The sequence below is a fragment of the Cyprinodon variegatus genome, unplaced genomic scaffold, assembly GCF_000732505.1.
Source record: "Cyprinodon variegatus isolate N-32 unplaced genomic scaffold, C_variegatus-1.0 Scaffold195, whole genome shotgun sequence".
Lineage (NCBI taxonomy): Eukaryota > Metazoa > Chordata > Actinopteri > Cyprinodontiformes > Cyprinodontidae > Cyprinodon > Cyprinodon variegatus.
Window position 1 is genome coordinate 972,507 of NW_015150648.1, and position 17,403 is coordinate 989,909.

At 42.0% G+C, this 17,403-nt stretch overlaps 1 protein-coding gene across 1 annotated transcript in view; it reads left to right on the forward strand.

Annotated features, from left to right (window-relative positions):
- The window catches only part of arid4b (AT-rich interaction domain 4B), a 71,647-nt gene extending 54,244 nt beyond the window's left edge, over positions 1–17,403 (forward strand). The window contains exons 15-24 of the mRNA XM_015379577.1: positions 330–528; positions 612–823; positions 7,583–7,765; positions 8,640–8,724; positions 8,807–9,002; positions 11,642–12,850; positions 12,956–13,066; positions 14,066–14,290; positions 16,194–16,340; positions 16,427–17,403. Coding sequence (XP_015235063.1) covers positions 330–528; positions 612–823; positions 7,583–7,765; positions 8,640–8,724; positions 8,807–9,002; positions 11,642–12,850; positions 12,956–13,066; positions 14,066–14,290; positions 16,194–16,340; positions 16,427–16,572 — 2,713 coding nt within the window. The 3' untranslated portion in view covers positions 16,573–17,403. The remainder of the gene's footprint in view (positions 1–329; positions 529–611; positions 824–7,582; positions 7,766–8,639; positions 8,725–8,806; positions 9,003–11,641; positions 12,851–12,955; positions 13,067–14,065; positions 14,291–16,193; positions 16,341–16,426) is intronic.

Here is a 17,403-nt window from a genome sequence, read left to right on the forward strand (position 1 = left end):
GAATGCTTTGTAAGAGCTCTCCTTGTAAAGCACGGTTGAACTTGTTTTGGGGGCTAAGAGAGAACAAAGATGGTGCAGGCATTGTTTGGGAGCCGGGGTCACGTGACCAACAGGGAGGGAAAAGTAGTTATCATCTGTCCAGACGGAGTTCACTAGAAAGTCCACTATAAAGTCTCTGCTCTATATAGTGATTCAGGAGTTAGGGTGGACATTCAGACACAACCTTGCTTCTTTCTTTCTCTTTCATTCTTTGTTTCTTTCTCTCTGTCTTTCTTTTTCTCTTCTCTTTTTCTTTGTGACACATTTCTAAGGAATGTTGCATTTGACAGGTATCTCTATGGATTTGAGGAATACTGCACCTCTACTGCCATCACTTTCAAGATGGACCTGCCTTTGAAGCAGAGTCCTAAGAGAGAGGTGAAATCTGAGGAGGAGCCAGGAAGAGCAGCTCCAACGTCCTCCATCTCAGAAGAGCAGAAAACCCAGATGGACAGAGAACTTTGCTCTCCACCATCCATCCTCTGCAAGGTACGTTTTCATCCGTAAACTTTGATTCAAATGTTTTTACATTTTGTTCAGCAGTTGGATTTTAAATAAAACCCTTTTGACAGGTACAGGAAGAAAAAGTGGAGTTCACCCAAATCAAATCGGAGTCAGAGCCATCCAAAACGGAGGGAAATTACAGCGCAAACAACGACGATGACGACAAAGAAGAGGGTGCTTCAAAGGTAGATGCAGATGAGGGGTCATCCACGTCTCGCCTCGGAGGTGATAACGTAAAAATGGAGCAGGATGATGAGCAGGAGAGCAAGGAAAACTCCGGGTAAGATTCTCCAAAGCTTTAATCATAGTAGTATAAAACAAAAATGGCCTCTCCCAAAGAATGTTCAAGTTTCTGTCAGGCTTCCCCTTTATTTTGTCTAAGTTACAAGTCTTTAAGCAAGTAAGGAGCAGTGATCCTTGTGACCTTAACGCCACTAATACCCACAATCCTCCTCTCCCTCTCTAACTAAAGGGAGCACAGAGCTCTCCTCTCTCTCCTCTAACTAAGCTCTTGCTCACTGCCCTCTGTGCTATAATTATTTTTGGTGGCTTGGTCTGGATCAGCTGGCGGAGGCCTGTAGAGCGCCTGACTGCTACCTTCCACCTGGCCTATCACGCTGTGCTCTCTGTGTCTCTCTGTGTGAGATTGCTTAGCAGTGGCAAAGCCTCGGCCACACGGTGCACACAACATGGCTGTGCACAGCTCCAGATCTCTCTCTGTCTCACTCCCTCTCCTCCTCTGCCTTTCCTCTCGTCTTTTTGGCTTTTGTTCCTCAGCTCTCGTTAAATGTTCCATGTGTATGAATGTCACCAGTGAGACATCAAAACCCTTTCAGCACCTCAGATGCAGTAACCTCGCTCAGGTGGATGTTGGCTTCTGTTCTGTAGGAGCTTGGCCTTTTGTTCCCTGTTTGTTCGGCCTTCTGATTTGTAGCTGAGCGGAAGGGAAGGAGGACGAATATTACTTGGATCTGATTGCTGACTTCCTGTCTTCGGAAGCTCTTAGTGACCCCCCCTCCTCTCTGTAGTTAGTGTCGCCTGTAGCCACAGGGGCGTCACGTAAGACATATCTGGTTTACACTTGGTAGGAGCTCTCAGTTGGTTGTTCTTTGTCAAGATCACAGACTGTTTAGCAGCTTTCAGGCTCTTGGATTCTCTCTGTGGACAACCCAGAGGCTGATCTGATCTTTTCTGATTGTGTCTCGTCTCTTTGATGTGTAGTCTGAGCTGTTTGAGGATCACACTTTGAATCGAGGAGCACATTGTTTTTTTCTGACCTGGAAAACTTATTTCAGAAGCAGATTAAACTGTTCAGTTACTTAATGTTGGAAAATTAGTACCAAACGTTGTCCCAGCCTTTGGTTTCTTTTTTATCTCCACTTTTTCAGGTTGGTTTTCATAGAGTACGCCAACAAAACCTAATGGTTTTTATTTTTCATCAAAATCTAGAAACTGTTTAATGTGTTGGTATTCATCCTCCTTTACTCTAATGCCCCTTTATAAAATCCAGAGAAGCGAACTGCATTCACTGGTCCCCATAAATTCCGTAAAAGTTTAAAAAACAATCCACTGGACTTGGTTTCCAAGATTTTAAAGATTTTAAATTGATTGAAGATTTCAAATCTTGGAAACCAAGTCCAGTGGATTGTTTTTTAAACTTTTACGGAATGACTACAACCTGGATGACTGAGAATCTTCATCAGCATAGTCCCCATAAATTATTTAATGTGTAATATAGTCTTCATATAAATCGAGCAGTTCTCTAAAGTGGCAAGCAAAGATCCATGGTAACTCTGGAAGAGCTGATGTTCCTTGTGTTGCCTTTATGTACTATATTAGCCTTTTGACCTAAATATAAAATGGAGTCTGCTGCATGAAGCCTATCAGTGCATATCAGCCTGAACACACTATCCCCACTACAAAACATGGTGGGGGCAGTATCATGCCACCAAAGGCTTTCATAAGCAGGGTAAAAAGGTCAGAGTAGATGGGAGGAAGAAAAAGGGTGTGTTAACTTTTCGGCAGGACAATGGCCGTTTCTCAATATGTGTACTTGTGCCTTCTCGTGTACTCGTGAAACATCATCAGCCTCAGTCCTAGTTCTGTTCCAATTCACAAGAACGGCAGACTGAGAATGGACAAAGTCCCCGGATTTTGTTCCCCACCCTCTCTATTTACCCAGCATGCATCAGAGCAGACTTGTCCGTTCTTGAGATTGACAGCTGTCCAAGCATGCACTGCGGCCGCAGCAGCTTCCAGTAGAGCGCTCACAGAGCTCAGAGTATTAAGTTAAAAGTTCTCTTTTCTGTTTCCGTTGTTTAATAAAAGTACGTTTTAAGATCATTTGAGGCGAGAACATTATATTATATATAAACGTCGCTATATGGCCCATTTATCGATTGAATGCATCATTTTCTTTTTTAAATTTCTGATGGTGAGTTTTTGTTTTTTTGTTGTTTTTTTAGCAATATGTTCATTTGATTTGTGTTTATCTGACTGTGTTAACTATTATTCCCCCAATAAATACAAAAAGTAAGAATTTATTATTATATAGAGACTATTAATAACAGGAGTAGAAAAACAGCTCTAGACAAGCCAAGCGCATCTGTTCCAATTGACCCATATGTAGTCTGCGTTCTCCTGTTCTCACCAAGTCCGTACTTTCCTGTGTTCTACTCAAGAACATATTTGGCGAGGACACAAGTCCGTACTTGCGTTCTTGTAAATTGAGAAACGGCCAATGTCTCTGAGCTTTGCAAGAGCACCATACTGCTGGGGCAGGGTGCCGCCATTTTAAAAAATCTAAAGTGAAACCTGTTTCTGAGCACTTCTGTCAACTTTTGTTACTTTTTAGGTGGAACCAACCTGAGAAATTAAACTTCCTGTGATTGGCTCCTTTTCACAAAATCTACCCTGTTTTCTTTGGCTAGTAGCGTTAGCAAAGCATCTTTTAGGCTAATCTTTGTTCTCTTCAGGAGAATTGGTTAAGTTAAATAATTTAGCTTCACACAGTCATGGATGTGTTTTTACAGCAGGATTATGCTCTTAAAAAGATAAATGTTAGATGTGCAACTTTGCGTGAGCTAAGCTAACAGTTAGCTTTGTTGTTTATATTGAGAAAGTGAGGCTTCAATGAACACTCAAGTTAATTAGACTTTTACACCCAGCTACCCTTAAGCATTTTTCCTTTTATTTCCAGCATTGTGTTTAGAAACTCGTCAGTTGATGACAGAGATGTCGGCAGCTATTAGCCTAAAGATGCTTTGCTAACTTTATTACCTGCAGCTAGCAAGGACAAAAACAGTAGAGGTGGGATTTCCTGAAAAGCAACCAATAACAAGCAGTTTAATTTCTCAGGTTGGTTCCACACTCGAAGTGAACAAAATTGGCATAATTAACTTTTATTTGCAAAAACTTTGATCAAGTAAACAGAGAACTATGGAAGATGATTAGGGCCATGTCTGTTTTAGAGACTAGCTCTCTTGTTTTAATGACCTTCTGCTCCTCCATTAATGAGGGGACCCCTCGGGCACGTAAAAAGTTGCCTAATTCCACCAATGTGTTACTAGCCCTCTCAAACAATTCACATCTTTGTCAGTGAAGCTGAGTGCTCCCACATCTCTTCCTTCATGGTGCCCATCTACATTAAGATCCAAAATTCTGAGATAAAAGTCCGAATTCTGAGAAAAAAGTCAGAATTCTGACTTTTTTCCCATACTAAATTGAAATAAAATTAAAAAATGTTTCTTTTTTTTTTCTTTCTTTTTTTTCCAGGGGCCCTAATCCTTTTCCTTAGAGAACAGTGTTTAAAAATGTGTAAAAACAGCAGCCAGGTCATTTACGTAAAAAAAAAAAAAAATGGAAATTAAAACTTTGCACGAACTTTGGTTTCGGATTGGAATCAATAGCTTTTAATTTAATAAAACTGATTTCAATTAATTTGGTTAAATTAATTGGGTTTCGTTTTTGCAAAAAATCTGAGATTTTATTCCTAAACCGTGTATCATATACCACTTAGTCCAAATCCAGACCTAACTCCAATTCAGAAACTGTACTGAAGGTTGAAAATAGCTCTGCTTCCAACCTGACCGAGATTAGGCTTTTTTTTTTTTAAGTGAAATGCATAGAGCAAAAATTAAGGCGCTGTTTTTCAGTTTTTATTTAAACAAAACAAAGCAATGTTTTCCTTCCCCCAGCTAGAGAACATCAACTTTGTGTTGATCTGGATAATCAGATTGAAGACTGCATGTAAGGTGTCAAAATGTGTAAAACTTGAATACCAGGACTCATAGAAGCGAGTTCACATCAAACATCATGTAAAAGAAGCATCAGTGATAACCACTGAGATATTTCAACTTACCGCAGGTTTCCTTCTATTTTTAGTTTATTCTTAAGCTGGGTAAGAATTGGAAAGTTGAAAAAAAAATAATTTTACATTAGTAATAGGTTCGGGTTCACCTTATAGGGAGGTTTGCTCTAATATTTCTGAAGCTGATTTCCACAGTTATCTTAGTCTGTTTATATGATATTTATCACTGATCTCCTTTATGCCCTGCAGCCTGACTTCCCTCCAATCTGTACCCTGCTCCAGGTCCAATAACTATTGTTATTCTCTCAAGTAAAATATATTTAGCCCCTTTTATTAAACTGTGTTAATCAAACCCGTAAGACTAATTAACAAAGGGTTTTATTTAGGGACATCTGAGTAAAGAATACAAACCAATGGCATCCATTTAAGGTTTTCATTTATGTTTATTCTTTTTTTTAATGTTTCTATTAGTTGCACAACAACAGACGTACACCAACCGGAAAACTAAACAGTTTTTCTGTGGCATATTAATCATTTCTGGTATTTAGGATCATAATTGAAACTTTTTGGGCTGCAAATCTCAATATTTGGAGGTATGCTTGAAGAAAACGCTACAAAACTCCAGAAAGAATCATAAACTGTGAGTCAAAGAGAGGCTGAATTTAAGGGAAATGGAGGAAGTAGGAATTGTCCCTATGGCGGTTCTAGTTTTGAAGCTCTTTGCCTTAGCACTGACTTGTTTTTTTTTTGTTTTGTTTTTTGTCGAAGCATCAGTAAATAGTTTATTGTAGGAGAACTGCTTCTTTTGTATTCGTCACAGATTGTTGTTTTTAACAAACAGAGTTAGGAAAGATTGTTTTTTATGCATTTATTTATGAGTGTTGAAAGTGCAGCACTGAAATGCCAGACATTTGTGGTTTGTTGTTTCTGTACAGCTGGAGAAATCATACAGCTATGAGTAGGCATGCAAAGTCTGAGAGCCTTTTGGTGTTCTGGGCTGAGGCCTGAATGAGAAGCTGAGAACAGTGCTGTGGCCTTTCTGCCTGGATCCCATCACTTCTATACTCCTGCTTTAAGTTGCTGCTGAGCTACCCTGCAGAGCTGTGTTTTGCTGTCCTAACTTGCTGTCCTTTTGCATCTAAACCTCTGACTGCACTGCCAGACTAGCCTCCAGCTTTGTTTCCCACTAGCTCCTCCCTGTGGCTGCTTTGTTCCTCACATTGTGTGTATGTGTATGAATGAGAACCTCAAGTGTTTCATGTTTGGCTGTAGGGTTAGCTTAAAGTAGTGTTTAATAATGCTCGTTATCATAAATAATGTTTTACTTGCTGAAACACATGTATTTGTTCCCTGTACTGGGTTACTTTTAATGATGTAGTTAATCCTGCAGCTTGCCTCAGGTTTTACTGGACTGGAGTTAAAGAAGGACAAAAACAGGAAGTGAATGTTTCTTTCTAGATCAAGGCCATGTGCTGTAATGGGATGAGGCAGGCGAGGGTGGAGCTTCTGTGCAGCAAGCAGTAGGATGGGTGGATGGATGTGAGGGTGGGTCTTTGTTGTCATAGACGAGGAGAGGATAGACGCCACATGAGCATCCAGATCATACGCCAACGTCGACGGCATATTGTGAGTGGCATGTTTGACTGACAGACAGCTCGTCTGAGTACAGCTTTTAGGTCGAGCGTCATCCAAGTGCGATACTGGAGGCCATTACCTCCACAGGATACCCCATCCTGTATAATTTCAGTGGCTGAAACACTAAATCTTAACCAAAGTTGTTGGAAAGTAACAATAAAGGAGAAATAGATAGTGTCACTGTTGCTACAATTTGCAGCCAAGTTTAAGCTAAATAATTTAAATGATTAAAAATGCTAAAGCATTTATAGTGGTACCAACATCGGTACTTTTCCGGCTTTTTCTCTCCAGCTTTTATTGTCATTACACTTTCACAAGTACAGAGCAATGAAATTCTCTCTGCTTTTAACCCATCCCCTTGGGGGGCAGTGGGCTGCCATTGTGCGGCGCCTGGGGAGCAGTGTGGGGTTAATTTTAACGGTGGCAGTCTGTGGGAGTGGGGCTTGAACTCAGAACCTCAGGATTCCGAGTTTAATGCCCTAACGACTAGGCCGCCACTAAAGATTTATTATTATTGTAAGCATAATATTAAGAACAACATAAAAAAATACCATTAGTAATGATGAAATTAAATAAATATTTCAGATTTCATTACCATACCTTCAAAAGAGGATTAGGGCCATTAGAAAAACTGATTTTTTTATTTTATTTAAATGTAATCTCATAATTCTGACTTATTTTCCCATATTAAACTTAACGTTTTAAAAATTTTTCCATTGACCCTAATTCTCTTATGTGCATGCCTTATTAATAGGCAATCTAAAGGTGAAAATCTAACTGTTTGACATCCATTAATGAATTGATATTTTGACCAACTCGACACAGTTTAATACTTTTATGTATAACTGGATTAAATTCCGTTTCTTTTTATTTGAAGATAAATTAATATTTGTTCGCTATATATTCAGAGAAGCTGATGCATCCTTGTGTTGTTCTCTGCTTTGAACTTGCCACTCAGAATATGGCGGACACGCTTGCGTGTGGTTCTTTTAGGGCATCAGAGCTGATGTGGCGCCTAACTCTCCTATGTCCATGTCTGTGGTGTTCAATGGGGGCAGCCTAGGGCCAGGAAGTGCTGAACTGTTTTTCTTGCAGGGATGACAGCAGTCAGGAGGGGGAGGAAGGGGAGGAGTTTGAGTGTTACCCCCCGGGGATGAAGGTGCAGGTGAGGTATGGGCGAGGCCGCACTCTGAAGACGTACGAGGCCACTGTGAAAGAGGCAGACGTGGAGGGGGGAGAGGTGCTCTACCTGGTGCACTACTGTGGCTGGAACGTCAGGTAAGACAGGACCTGGGGAGAAATCACCTCTTTACACCCTGAAAAATAACAAACAATCCAACAAATTTTATTCAGGAAGTTGTGGTCAGGGGATCACCGCTACATGGGTATCCCTGCAGGGGCAACAGATTTATCCTTCCTCCTTTAGACCATGCTCTGATTCTGGAGAAAACTGGGCCATCTAGTGGCAGAAACAGAGCATCTGCATTGCCTCCTGCCTCGGTTTTGACTCAGTCCTCTGTCTTTCTATCCCCCAGATGTCTGTCTATTAACAAAAAAAAAAAAAACAACAACAAAACAACCTACAGACAGGCTGATTTCTAGCCAATCAGATTCTAAATCATCCTTTTAATCCCGTTAGCTACCTTTTGGATCTTCTGAATGGCCAAACAAAGTGCTGCTACACTCACCTCTACCTCTCAACCCTCTCCCCCCTCCCCAGCGGGTTAGGTTCAATACAGGAGCGTTAGGACTACCATTACCCAGAAGTCAACTGGTGCAATCAGCATTTCATCGTCACAGTGTTGTGGTGTGGTTCTCCAGCACTCTTTAAGACAGCGGGATGTTCTCTGCATTGTCTCTGTTGTGTGTGATGTTGTAAAGACGTTTCATTTTCCACTCATACACCCCCTCCTCTCCCTGAGTAGCTCCCTTTTGGTACCTCTTAGAACTGTAATTTGTGTGGTGGCTGGTGTGTTTCTTTCCTCATCGTAAAGGTTTTTGTTTTTTCCACACACGTTTTTGGATTTTCTCTTTTGCTGTTGAAGCCACTTGTTGGACAGGCGGGTGTCTGTGTGGTGTCTGGTGCCAGGGTGGTTCTCTATCGGTGACCTCAGTGTTATAACTCTCTTGTCTCCTGACTAAATTCTTTTAGATATGATGAGTGGATCAAGGCAGACAAGATTGTGCGGCCAGCAAATAAGAACGTCCCCAAAATAAAGCACCGTAAGAAAATAAAGGTACGGCTTGTGGAGATTAGTCACAGCTTTGGAGCGAATCGGGTACCAAAATAAAACGCTGACTGTGTTTGAATCCTGATAGAACAAAGCCGAGAGGGAGCAAGACAGGCTGGAGAGGCTCGGCGACAGAGAGGTCCTCGGCCCAAACCGGGTCCCGCGCTCCAAATGTGGCCTGACTCAGGACGTCTTCTCCAAAATGAACGAGGGTGAGGACAAAGGGACGCGGCAGTCTCCGGTCAAGTCCATAGAAATTACGTCCATCCTCAATGGTTTGCAAGGTAGAGACACTTCAAACTCTGCTCTGCTCAGAAGTTTACATACGCTCATCATCATCAGCAGCAGCAGTAATGTCCTGACAATTTAATTCATTCCTGCTATGCTGACTTGCAGCAAGAAGGTCCTGGGTTCGAAGCCAGGCTTCAGGCCTGTCATGCATGTGTTCTGTGCAGTTATCTCTGCTTCACCCAAATATGCACAATCAGAATTACAACAAGTGGCCAGAACACATGCATGCACTAAAACAACTCTGCAGGGCTTGGTGGGTATTTGACCATGAATGGGCGGAAGTTTTTTAGCAAGTTATAGTAAAAACAAATTGTTTTTGTAGCTATCAACCAGGTACTGATGCAGTTCTCCTTGAAAACTGTATTATTTTAAAAACTTATTTTTTCTCATCCCAAACGGTAAAGTTGTTTCTACGCATTTTACCAATCAAATAGTATTATTTTGGAGGAGTATGGGGGAATAACCTTTAGTGATCTGACTCGAAGATCTGAATATATGACTAAATAAAGGTCATTTTATAGATATTTATTTCTAAATGATGGTTTTTAATATGTCCATACCAAAGCTTTATATTATAAAAGATATCCCAGATATCTGTAGCCTCTAGATGCTTTTGATTCTGAGCTTTAATTCAACCCGGCGATCTTCACCCTGAGTTGAGATTAAAAACTACTTTAGGAAATAGGCATTTGATATAAGAACATTTATTTCAGATTTATCTAAATGTTTTAGATTTAAATAGATCTAAGTTTTTTTCCAGATGCCAATAAACCTGAGAGTTATCATTTGGCCAAATAGGAGAAATTATGAGTGAAGAAAAAAAAATGAAAATAATACTAGCTACGTAATATCGTCCATCTGAATAAAAAAACAAAAACAAAGAAACATTTTTCTAGAGAAAAATTAATTGAAATTAAACAAAAATTAAAATTTGTAGGAAGTGAAATGAAATGGGCTGAACCCTGTTTATTATTAATAGGATGGGTTTTGGGGAACCAGTTCTGGTTCATTATCCAACCTGTGTCAACATTTCAGTTATCTTATCTTCAGTTATCTTGAAGTAAAGCTGAGTTTGTTAGTATTTCTCCTATTTCAATATTTCATCCATTTTCTGCAATGCATCACAACTGCTGCTGGTGAAACAGCCCCACACCATGATTCTACCACCACCGTGCTTCAAATGAAATTCATTCACTGATTCATTAGTGCATTGCTGCCCCCTCTGTTAGCTATCCATTGTTTTGTTTGATTTCTTCATAAATGTTATTTTTTGTTTGAAATTAGGCTTGTGTAAAAATTTTTTATCATTTATATGGGGGAAGAAAAATCAACATTGGCTCCAATAATCGGGCCAAAAATAATTTAAAATAGTTAGACTGATGATGTTCTTCATTTTATGGAGCATCCTTGTTTTAACAATCTTCTCTAGAGGAGCTTCTATAGCAGCCTGTTGAGCTCTTTTATAGCGAAGCTTAGGGTTCAAAGCCTTACTTTGACCCCTCAGAGCATTTTCCTCGTCATTGTAGCGAAACAGCTAAAATAAACCCTCCTGCAGAAGGCTCATGTCTTATCCTTGTGAGCAGCTGCAACCTACTCAGTCAGTTATGTTACGTCCACCAGGCTTGTTTGGTGGGTTAACATTAAAGGAGAACATGCAAGGATTTTCTGATTAAATGAAAATATTAAAGAAATAAAACCTGAAAAGAGACAACCTTAAATAAGAAACCAAAATAGATTAATGCAAAACCATAACTAACCAGAATTAAGAAAAACAAACCCAACAAAACCCAAACCATAAGATACAAATCAAACCAAATGGGGGTTCTGATGAGGGAGAGAAAAAAAAGGCTTCCTTCTGCTGCATACATAGCAGCTTTAAAGCAGCAGAGCACCAATCACCATTTTTTTTTTTTTTTTACATTAGGCCCTTGGTTTTATGTTATAACATCATGTTCTACTCACCCATATGAGTTTTGTGTCATTTGGAGCCGTTCTGAAGATATTCCGCGGATGTCTGGGGGACAGTGATTCGCCTACATGTTATGAATGCTGGCGTACCATAAAGAATAAATTATGAACAGTTTAGTTTGTGTCTTCAACTCGTTGCCCATAGGAAGACGTTACTTGGATATAACCTATCGGAATATCTTCAGAACAGCTCCAAATGACATAAAACTCATATGATGTAATAACATAAAATCAAGGGCCCAATGTAAAAAAAAAAAATGGCGTTCCCCTTTAATAAAGAAGATACAAGATGGTCTCTGGGTTCTTCCTGATTATCCAAACTTTTGAAGGGGCGTTTTGGCTGAGATGGTTAAAGTCGGCCAACATGAAAAATTTAACAGGGCCCCAATCTCAACCCTATTTAAAATTCATAGACTGTGCTTAAAAATGGGTTCTATGCAGAATGGCCATCAATGCCAAAAAGAGTGGCCAAACACCAGGGTAGAATTGTTCTTTCCAGTTGTGTTTTCTGATTTAGTCCATTGTATATTCAACCCAGTTCAAATATTAAAGTTTATATTGCTGTTATGATGATGATGACTGTGTGTAATTGTCTGAGCAGAACTGTGAAGGTCTTATGTGTCCTGATTTGTTGCTGAGGATAACAGAACTTTGCACCTTGCAGCTGAGATGTCCACAGATGAGAGCGAGCATGAGGATGAGGAGCAGGAGCACAAAGAAGAGGAACAACCCAGCGGCAGCATCAGACGAGGTCCGGCAGAGCCACCGAAAACTCCTGAGCGCTGGGAGAGTGGAGTCCCCTCTGACGGGTCCAAAGTGTCCGCTGTCTCTGGAAGAAGCCTGGATGCTGTGGGGGCAGAAAGCCCAGAAGTTGGGAAGCGCAGAGGCCAGCCAGAGCCGGAGAGAGAGGTGAACACCAGGAAGAGAAAATCTGACAGCGCAGCTGAAAGGAGCACGAAGGGCCCGTCAAAAGTCAAGACCAGGAACACCAGGAGTGCGGACTGGTTACCGAGTGGCTCCCCTCGGAAGCTGGAGGACAGAGGAGCTGGTCCTGGAGTGGAGAGAGGGACTCTGTCCAGCAGCAGCTCAGAGGATGAGAGCACAGCGCCAGCAGAGATCCCTGCTGAGGAGAACGAGCGAAGCCGCACAAAAACCAAAGCAAAGAAGTACAACGGGCTAAAGGAGAAGAGCAAAGCTGGAAGACAGGCTGGCTTCTGGGAGATTCCTGAGAAGAGGGCTAAAGGGTTGGGGAGCGCCGAGGAAAAAGGGGGCATTCGACCCAAAGGACAGAAGGACGTGTGGTCCAGCATCCAAGCCCAGTGGCCAAAGAAGACACTCAAAGAGCTGTTCTCTGACTCAGACACAGAGGCGGCCAACTCTCCTCCTCCTCCCGTACCCTCATCTCTGGACGAATCCAGAGATGACCAGGAGGAAGGGCCGGAGGACGAAGGCTCCGAGGAGCAGATGGAGAACGACAAGCTTCAGGAGTTTCCCAGCAGCGGAAGCAACTCTGTGCTCAACACCCCTCCCACGACGCCCGAGTCTCCCTCGGGTGGAGGAAGCATGGTGGAGGAACCCAGCCAAGCCCCGCCCCCTTCTCCACCACAGACTCCTCCACCCGTCATACCTCCAGAGCCGGCTTCTGACGCTCTGCCCCCAGATCCAGTACAGGAGGAAGCAGCCGGTGGTCGCAGCGAGACAGACAGCAGCACCGTGGAGGTGGAGAGCCTCGGCGGAGAGCTGCAGGAGCTGCAGCAGGACGACGGGGCGGGGTCCCCCTCCAAGGTTTTTGACGTCAGTCTGTCCTGTAACAGCAGCAGCAGCTTGGAGTTGAGCAGCAGCAGCCAGCAGGACGGTGAGCAGAAGTCCAAAGGTACAAATACTCCCAAATCTTCCTTATATTACCCTTAGAGAAAAGTTTGAACTAAACCGTTGGTGAGACACAAGCTCAAGTCTTATTTCACAATCCTGTTTGCAGTGTCTGTGGGTCAGAAGAGGCCGAAGGAATCGCAGGCAGGCGGAGCCTCAAAGAAACACAAGCCTTCCCGCAAAAGCCTCGGTGTGCCTCCCAAAAAGAACCGGAAAACAGGTAGGAGATCAGTCCCATCTAGATCCCACTACTTCAAGGTCTGAAGAGGTGTGGGAAAATAAAATTACCGTAAATTCCGGACTATAAGCCGCTACTTTTTTCCCGCTGTTTGAACACTGCGGCCTATAATACAGTGCGGCTAATACATAGTTTTTTTCATGGCGCGAAAAACGCCATGAGACACAGAGGAAGAGGACTTTGAGGGTTTTAGTGCACAGGAGGAAGAAGAAAGTGATTAATGACTTTTCCTGGACGGCTGCAATGTTCTGTGCTTTGTTCAATTAAAAGTACCGGTATATGCAGCGTTATTTACGTGTTACCAACACATACGTATATTTAAATGTGTTATAGGTAGCATTTATAATATGTAACGTATTTGTTTTATCATACGGATTAAATCAAACGTTAAAAAGTGCTCACGTGTAATATCTTTAATTGTAGATTTCTCATACAATGTGGGAAACCTGCGGCTTAAAATCCGGTGCGGCTTATAAAAGTACAAAATTAATTTTCTTTCTAGAATTAAAGCGTGCGGCTTGTAATCAGGTGCGCTGTATAATCTGGAATTTACGGTATGTGCATGCGAATACATTTTAACACAAAATGCCATCATCTGTTCCTCATCATCCCATCAGGGATGATCATTTTAAGGAAAAGTTTTTGTATCATTAATAAACATGTTTATCAGGCTCTTTCTCTTTCATTCGTACGTTTATTCCATCCATCTGTGCATCCTTTTGCTAATTTATCCCTTTGTTCATACGTCTTTTTTCCCTCCCTGTATCCAAACATTTAGCTTTCCATACGGTCGTCCCTCTGCTTCCATCTTTCTATACAGCTCTTCTTCTCTTCATACATCAAACCAACCAATTCTATTTTCCCCATCTGTTTATCTACCCGTCCACTTCCTTCATGCTTTTTTTCCCCAGGTTTAATATATACAGGTATTATGTTAATATTTTATCAGCTAAAGTTTGTTCTTTTCTCCTCACCCATCAGCTAACAGCAGCGACAGCGAGGACCAGTCTGTTGTTGAAGGTACGGCCAAACCAGCCGCCTGTAAGAACAGTGCTTCGGACCTGAAGGCCGCCGCTTCGCCCAAGTATCACGGCCGCTCTCCCCCCTCCAGCCATAAGTACCACAAGCAGGGCGACACCGATCACTCTCACCACAGAGACGGCCACGGTAGATCACCACGGGTGTACAAATGGAGTTTCCAGATGTGTAAGTACCGAAACGAATCGGATTCCAATTTAATTAAAGCCTTTAAAGTGTTCATCCTTCCGTCTCGATACAACAGCAAATTTAAACATGCTTAAGGCAAGGCAATTTTATTTCTATTGCGCAATTCAATACATGGACAATTCAAAGTGTTTTACATGAAATAAACAATAAAATAGAAGGAAAATAAAAGCAAAAACATTTTTAAAACAGATGAATTAATTGCACCACAAAAAAGCAGAAAAAAGCAATAAAAAAAAAAACAGTTGGATCACAACCTTAAACTAATATCCCAGTTAGTAATTTAACTTCAACAGTCAAAGGCAGCTCTAAACAAATGGGTTTTTAACTTTGATTCAAAAGAACTCAGGCTTCCGGCACTTTTACAGTCTTCTGGGAGTTTGATCCAGATAAGTGGAGCATAGAAACTAAATGCTGCTTCTCCATGTTTGGTTCTAGTTCTAGTGTCCAGTTTAGGCTGAAACTAAAATGTCTGAGTGGGAGGTTGATATACCAACAACAAATCAAGGTATAAAATGTATGGAGGTGCTGATCTATGCATTGATTTATAGACTAACAGAAGGATTAAAAGTATATTCTCTGAGCTACAGGGAGCCAGTGTAAGTACTGCAGAACCGGGCTGATGTGCTCTACTTGCTTAGTGCTAGTGAGAACACGGGCAGCAGCATTTTGGATCAGCTGCAGCTGTCTGATGGACTTTTTTGGCAAACCTGTATGGACACCATTGCAGTAATCAATTCTACTAAAGATGAATGCATGAATGAGTTTCTCTGGATACTGGTTGGACATTAGTCCTTTAATTCTGGAGATGTTTTTCAGGTGATAAAAGGCGGCCTTAGTTACTGCCTGCATGTGCCTCTGAAGGTTCTGGTCTGGGTCCATCATGGCATCAAGATTTCGGCTACAATCGGTTGTTTGTAGCTGAAGCTATGAGCTAACTCTGGATCTCTCCGCCTTTGGTCCGACGATTATTACCTAAGTTTTAATTTTATTCAGCTGGAGAAAACCATGGCACACCCATATACTGATCTAGCATCTAGCCAACGATCTTATGGCTCCATAGTCACCTGGTGACATCGTGATGTAAAGCTGTATGTTGTCTGCTATAATCTGAGCTAAGGGGAGCATGTAGATGTTGAATAGGAGGGGCCCCAGAATGGGGCCTCGGGGAACCCCACATGTGCTTAAGAGCCTTTTTATGCAATAAACCAAAAAATGGATGTGAAGTGTGAAGAAATAAACTGATTCTCTTTTGGAAACTAGCTTAAACTCCTTTCAGATTTGATGGAGAACATCAGTAGCCGTCTACTTTTAAATTATACCTCAAATTCCTATCTTATTTTGAACTGAACTTTGGCTAGGCCATTCCCTGCAGGTCTGGCTGTGCGATGGGGGTCAGTGTCTTGCTGAAAGGAGAGCTTTCTTCCCTGTTTTAAGTCCTTTACATTACCTCTGACCATTTTCTTGAACTTGACCCCCACCTGCTATATGTTGTGCAGAACGTTTATTTCAGTCAGTCCGGCTGCAGTCGAGGCGTAGAAGTGATCATTGTTCGTCACCGACTCAAACTCCTGCTATATCTCCTCCTGAGCATTACGGCTCAAAAGATCCCGGACAACCTCATCATCTGTGTCATGGTCGTAGCTTCTCTTCTGCTCCATCATGCATTTAAGAAATTAGACAACAGTAAACTGGACCCCTGTTTAAACATAGCCGGATGAGGGGACTTAAACCCGCCCCCTCCAAAAGCCTGACTAAGCAGAACAAAGTACTGGGTTTGAGGGACCAAAGCCCCATGATAGAGCTTTTAAGCGGGGGCTAATGTTTCCACGATGTTGTGCTTTTCATCATTAACCTCCAAACTGATCCTTTTCTTCCCGCTTAGCTGATCTGGAAAAGATGAGCAGCCTGGAGAGGATTTCATTTCTTCAGGAGAAACTTCAAGACATCCGGAACCACTACCTCTCCCTGAAGTCGGAGGTGGCCTCTATCGACAGGAGGCGGAAACGCATGAAGAAGAAGGAAAGAGAAAGTAAGGCAAAGTCTTTCCTGGATCTAAATGGCAAAAAAACTAAACATATTTAAAATTAACTGTTTGGGGTTTTTTTTTACCTTAAGGCGCAGTAGCTGCTTCTTCTTCCTCCTCTTCTTCGCCGTCATCGAGTTCGCTAACAGCAGCAGTGATGCTGACGCTCGCCGACCCTCCTGTACCGTCTTCATCCTCCTCATCTCAGAACTCTGGGGTATCAGTGGAGTGCAGGTGACAGGAAGAAGCGGCAGCAGTAAGGACCCACCGCACGAAGCACTTAACCAGCACCCCGAGGTCGCCGCCCCCTTTCCTTTTCAGCAGGGCGGAGAAACCAACCTGACTGGTTCTCCTGCCACAGCTGGGGCACAAAAACCAGAAAAACAAGCACTATTTTCTACTGACAACTGTTTCCTCGGCAAGCTATCCGCACTTAAGTGCACTTTTATGAAGATTGTGTTTGGGGGGGATGACATTTTTTTTTTTTAAACTTTAGCCACATCTCACTTTTGTGCTTTTATTTCATTTGGAGTTTTTTTTTTTTACAAGCAATAACGGTTTCCGTTTGATGGAGTTAGAATTGGATCACTTCAACCAACCAACAGAGTCCCGCTGCCACATTTCTCTGTCCATTTTCTGGCTTTGCAGTCCCACAGAAGGCCGTGGATTTGGTTTCAGCTCATCTCTGAAAGCTCCAGTGGATGAAGATGGAGTAACGCTGTAGTGCCTTTTGTTCCTCTGGAGAAATTAAATTTGCTTTCTAAGAAAAAACAAAAAAGAAAAACTGAAGTTTGGTTTGTGAGTGAGCAGCCAGCGAAGGGCTACGTCTGACCGATGGTAATGGATGCTTTCCATGTATTTAACAACCTACTACTGAATGCTCAGCCATCCTGGGTATTACTGTTGGATGTGGCATTATAAACAGTGCAGTGATGAAATAGAAAATATTCACATCATCTACCTTTTTTAATTATTTTTAATGCCTCTCTGCTGTAGCTCAGGACGTCCTGAGTCCTGCCCAGCCTTTTTCGCTGAAGATGTGATGTCTAATGTACGGTAGAAGATTAAG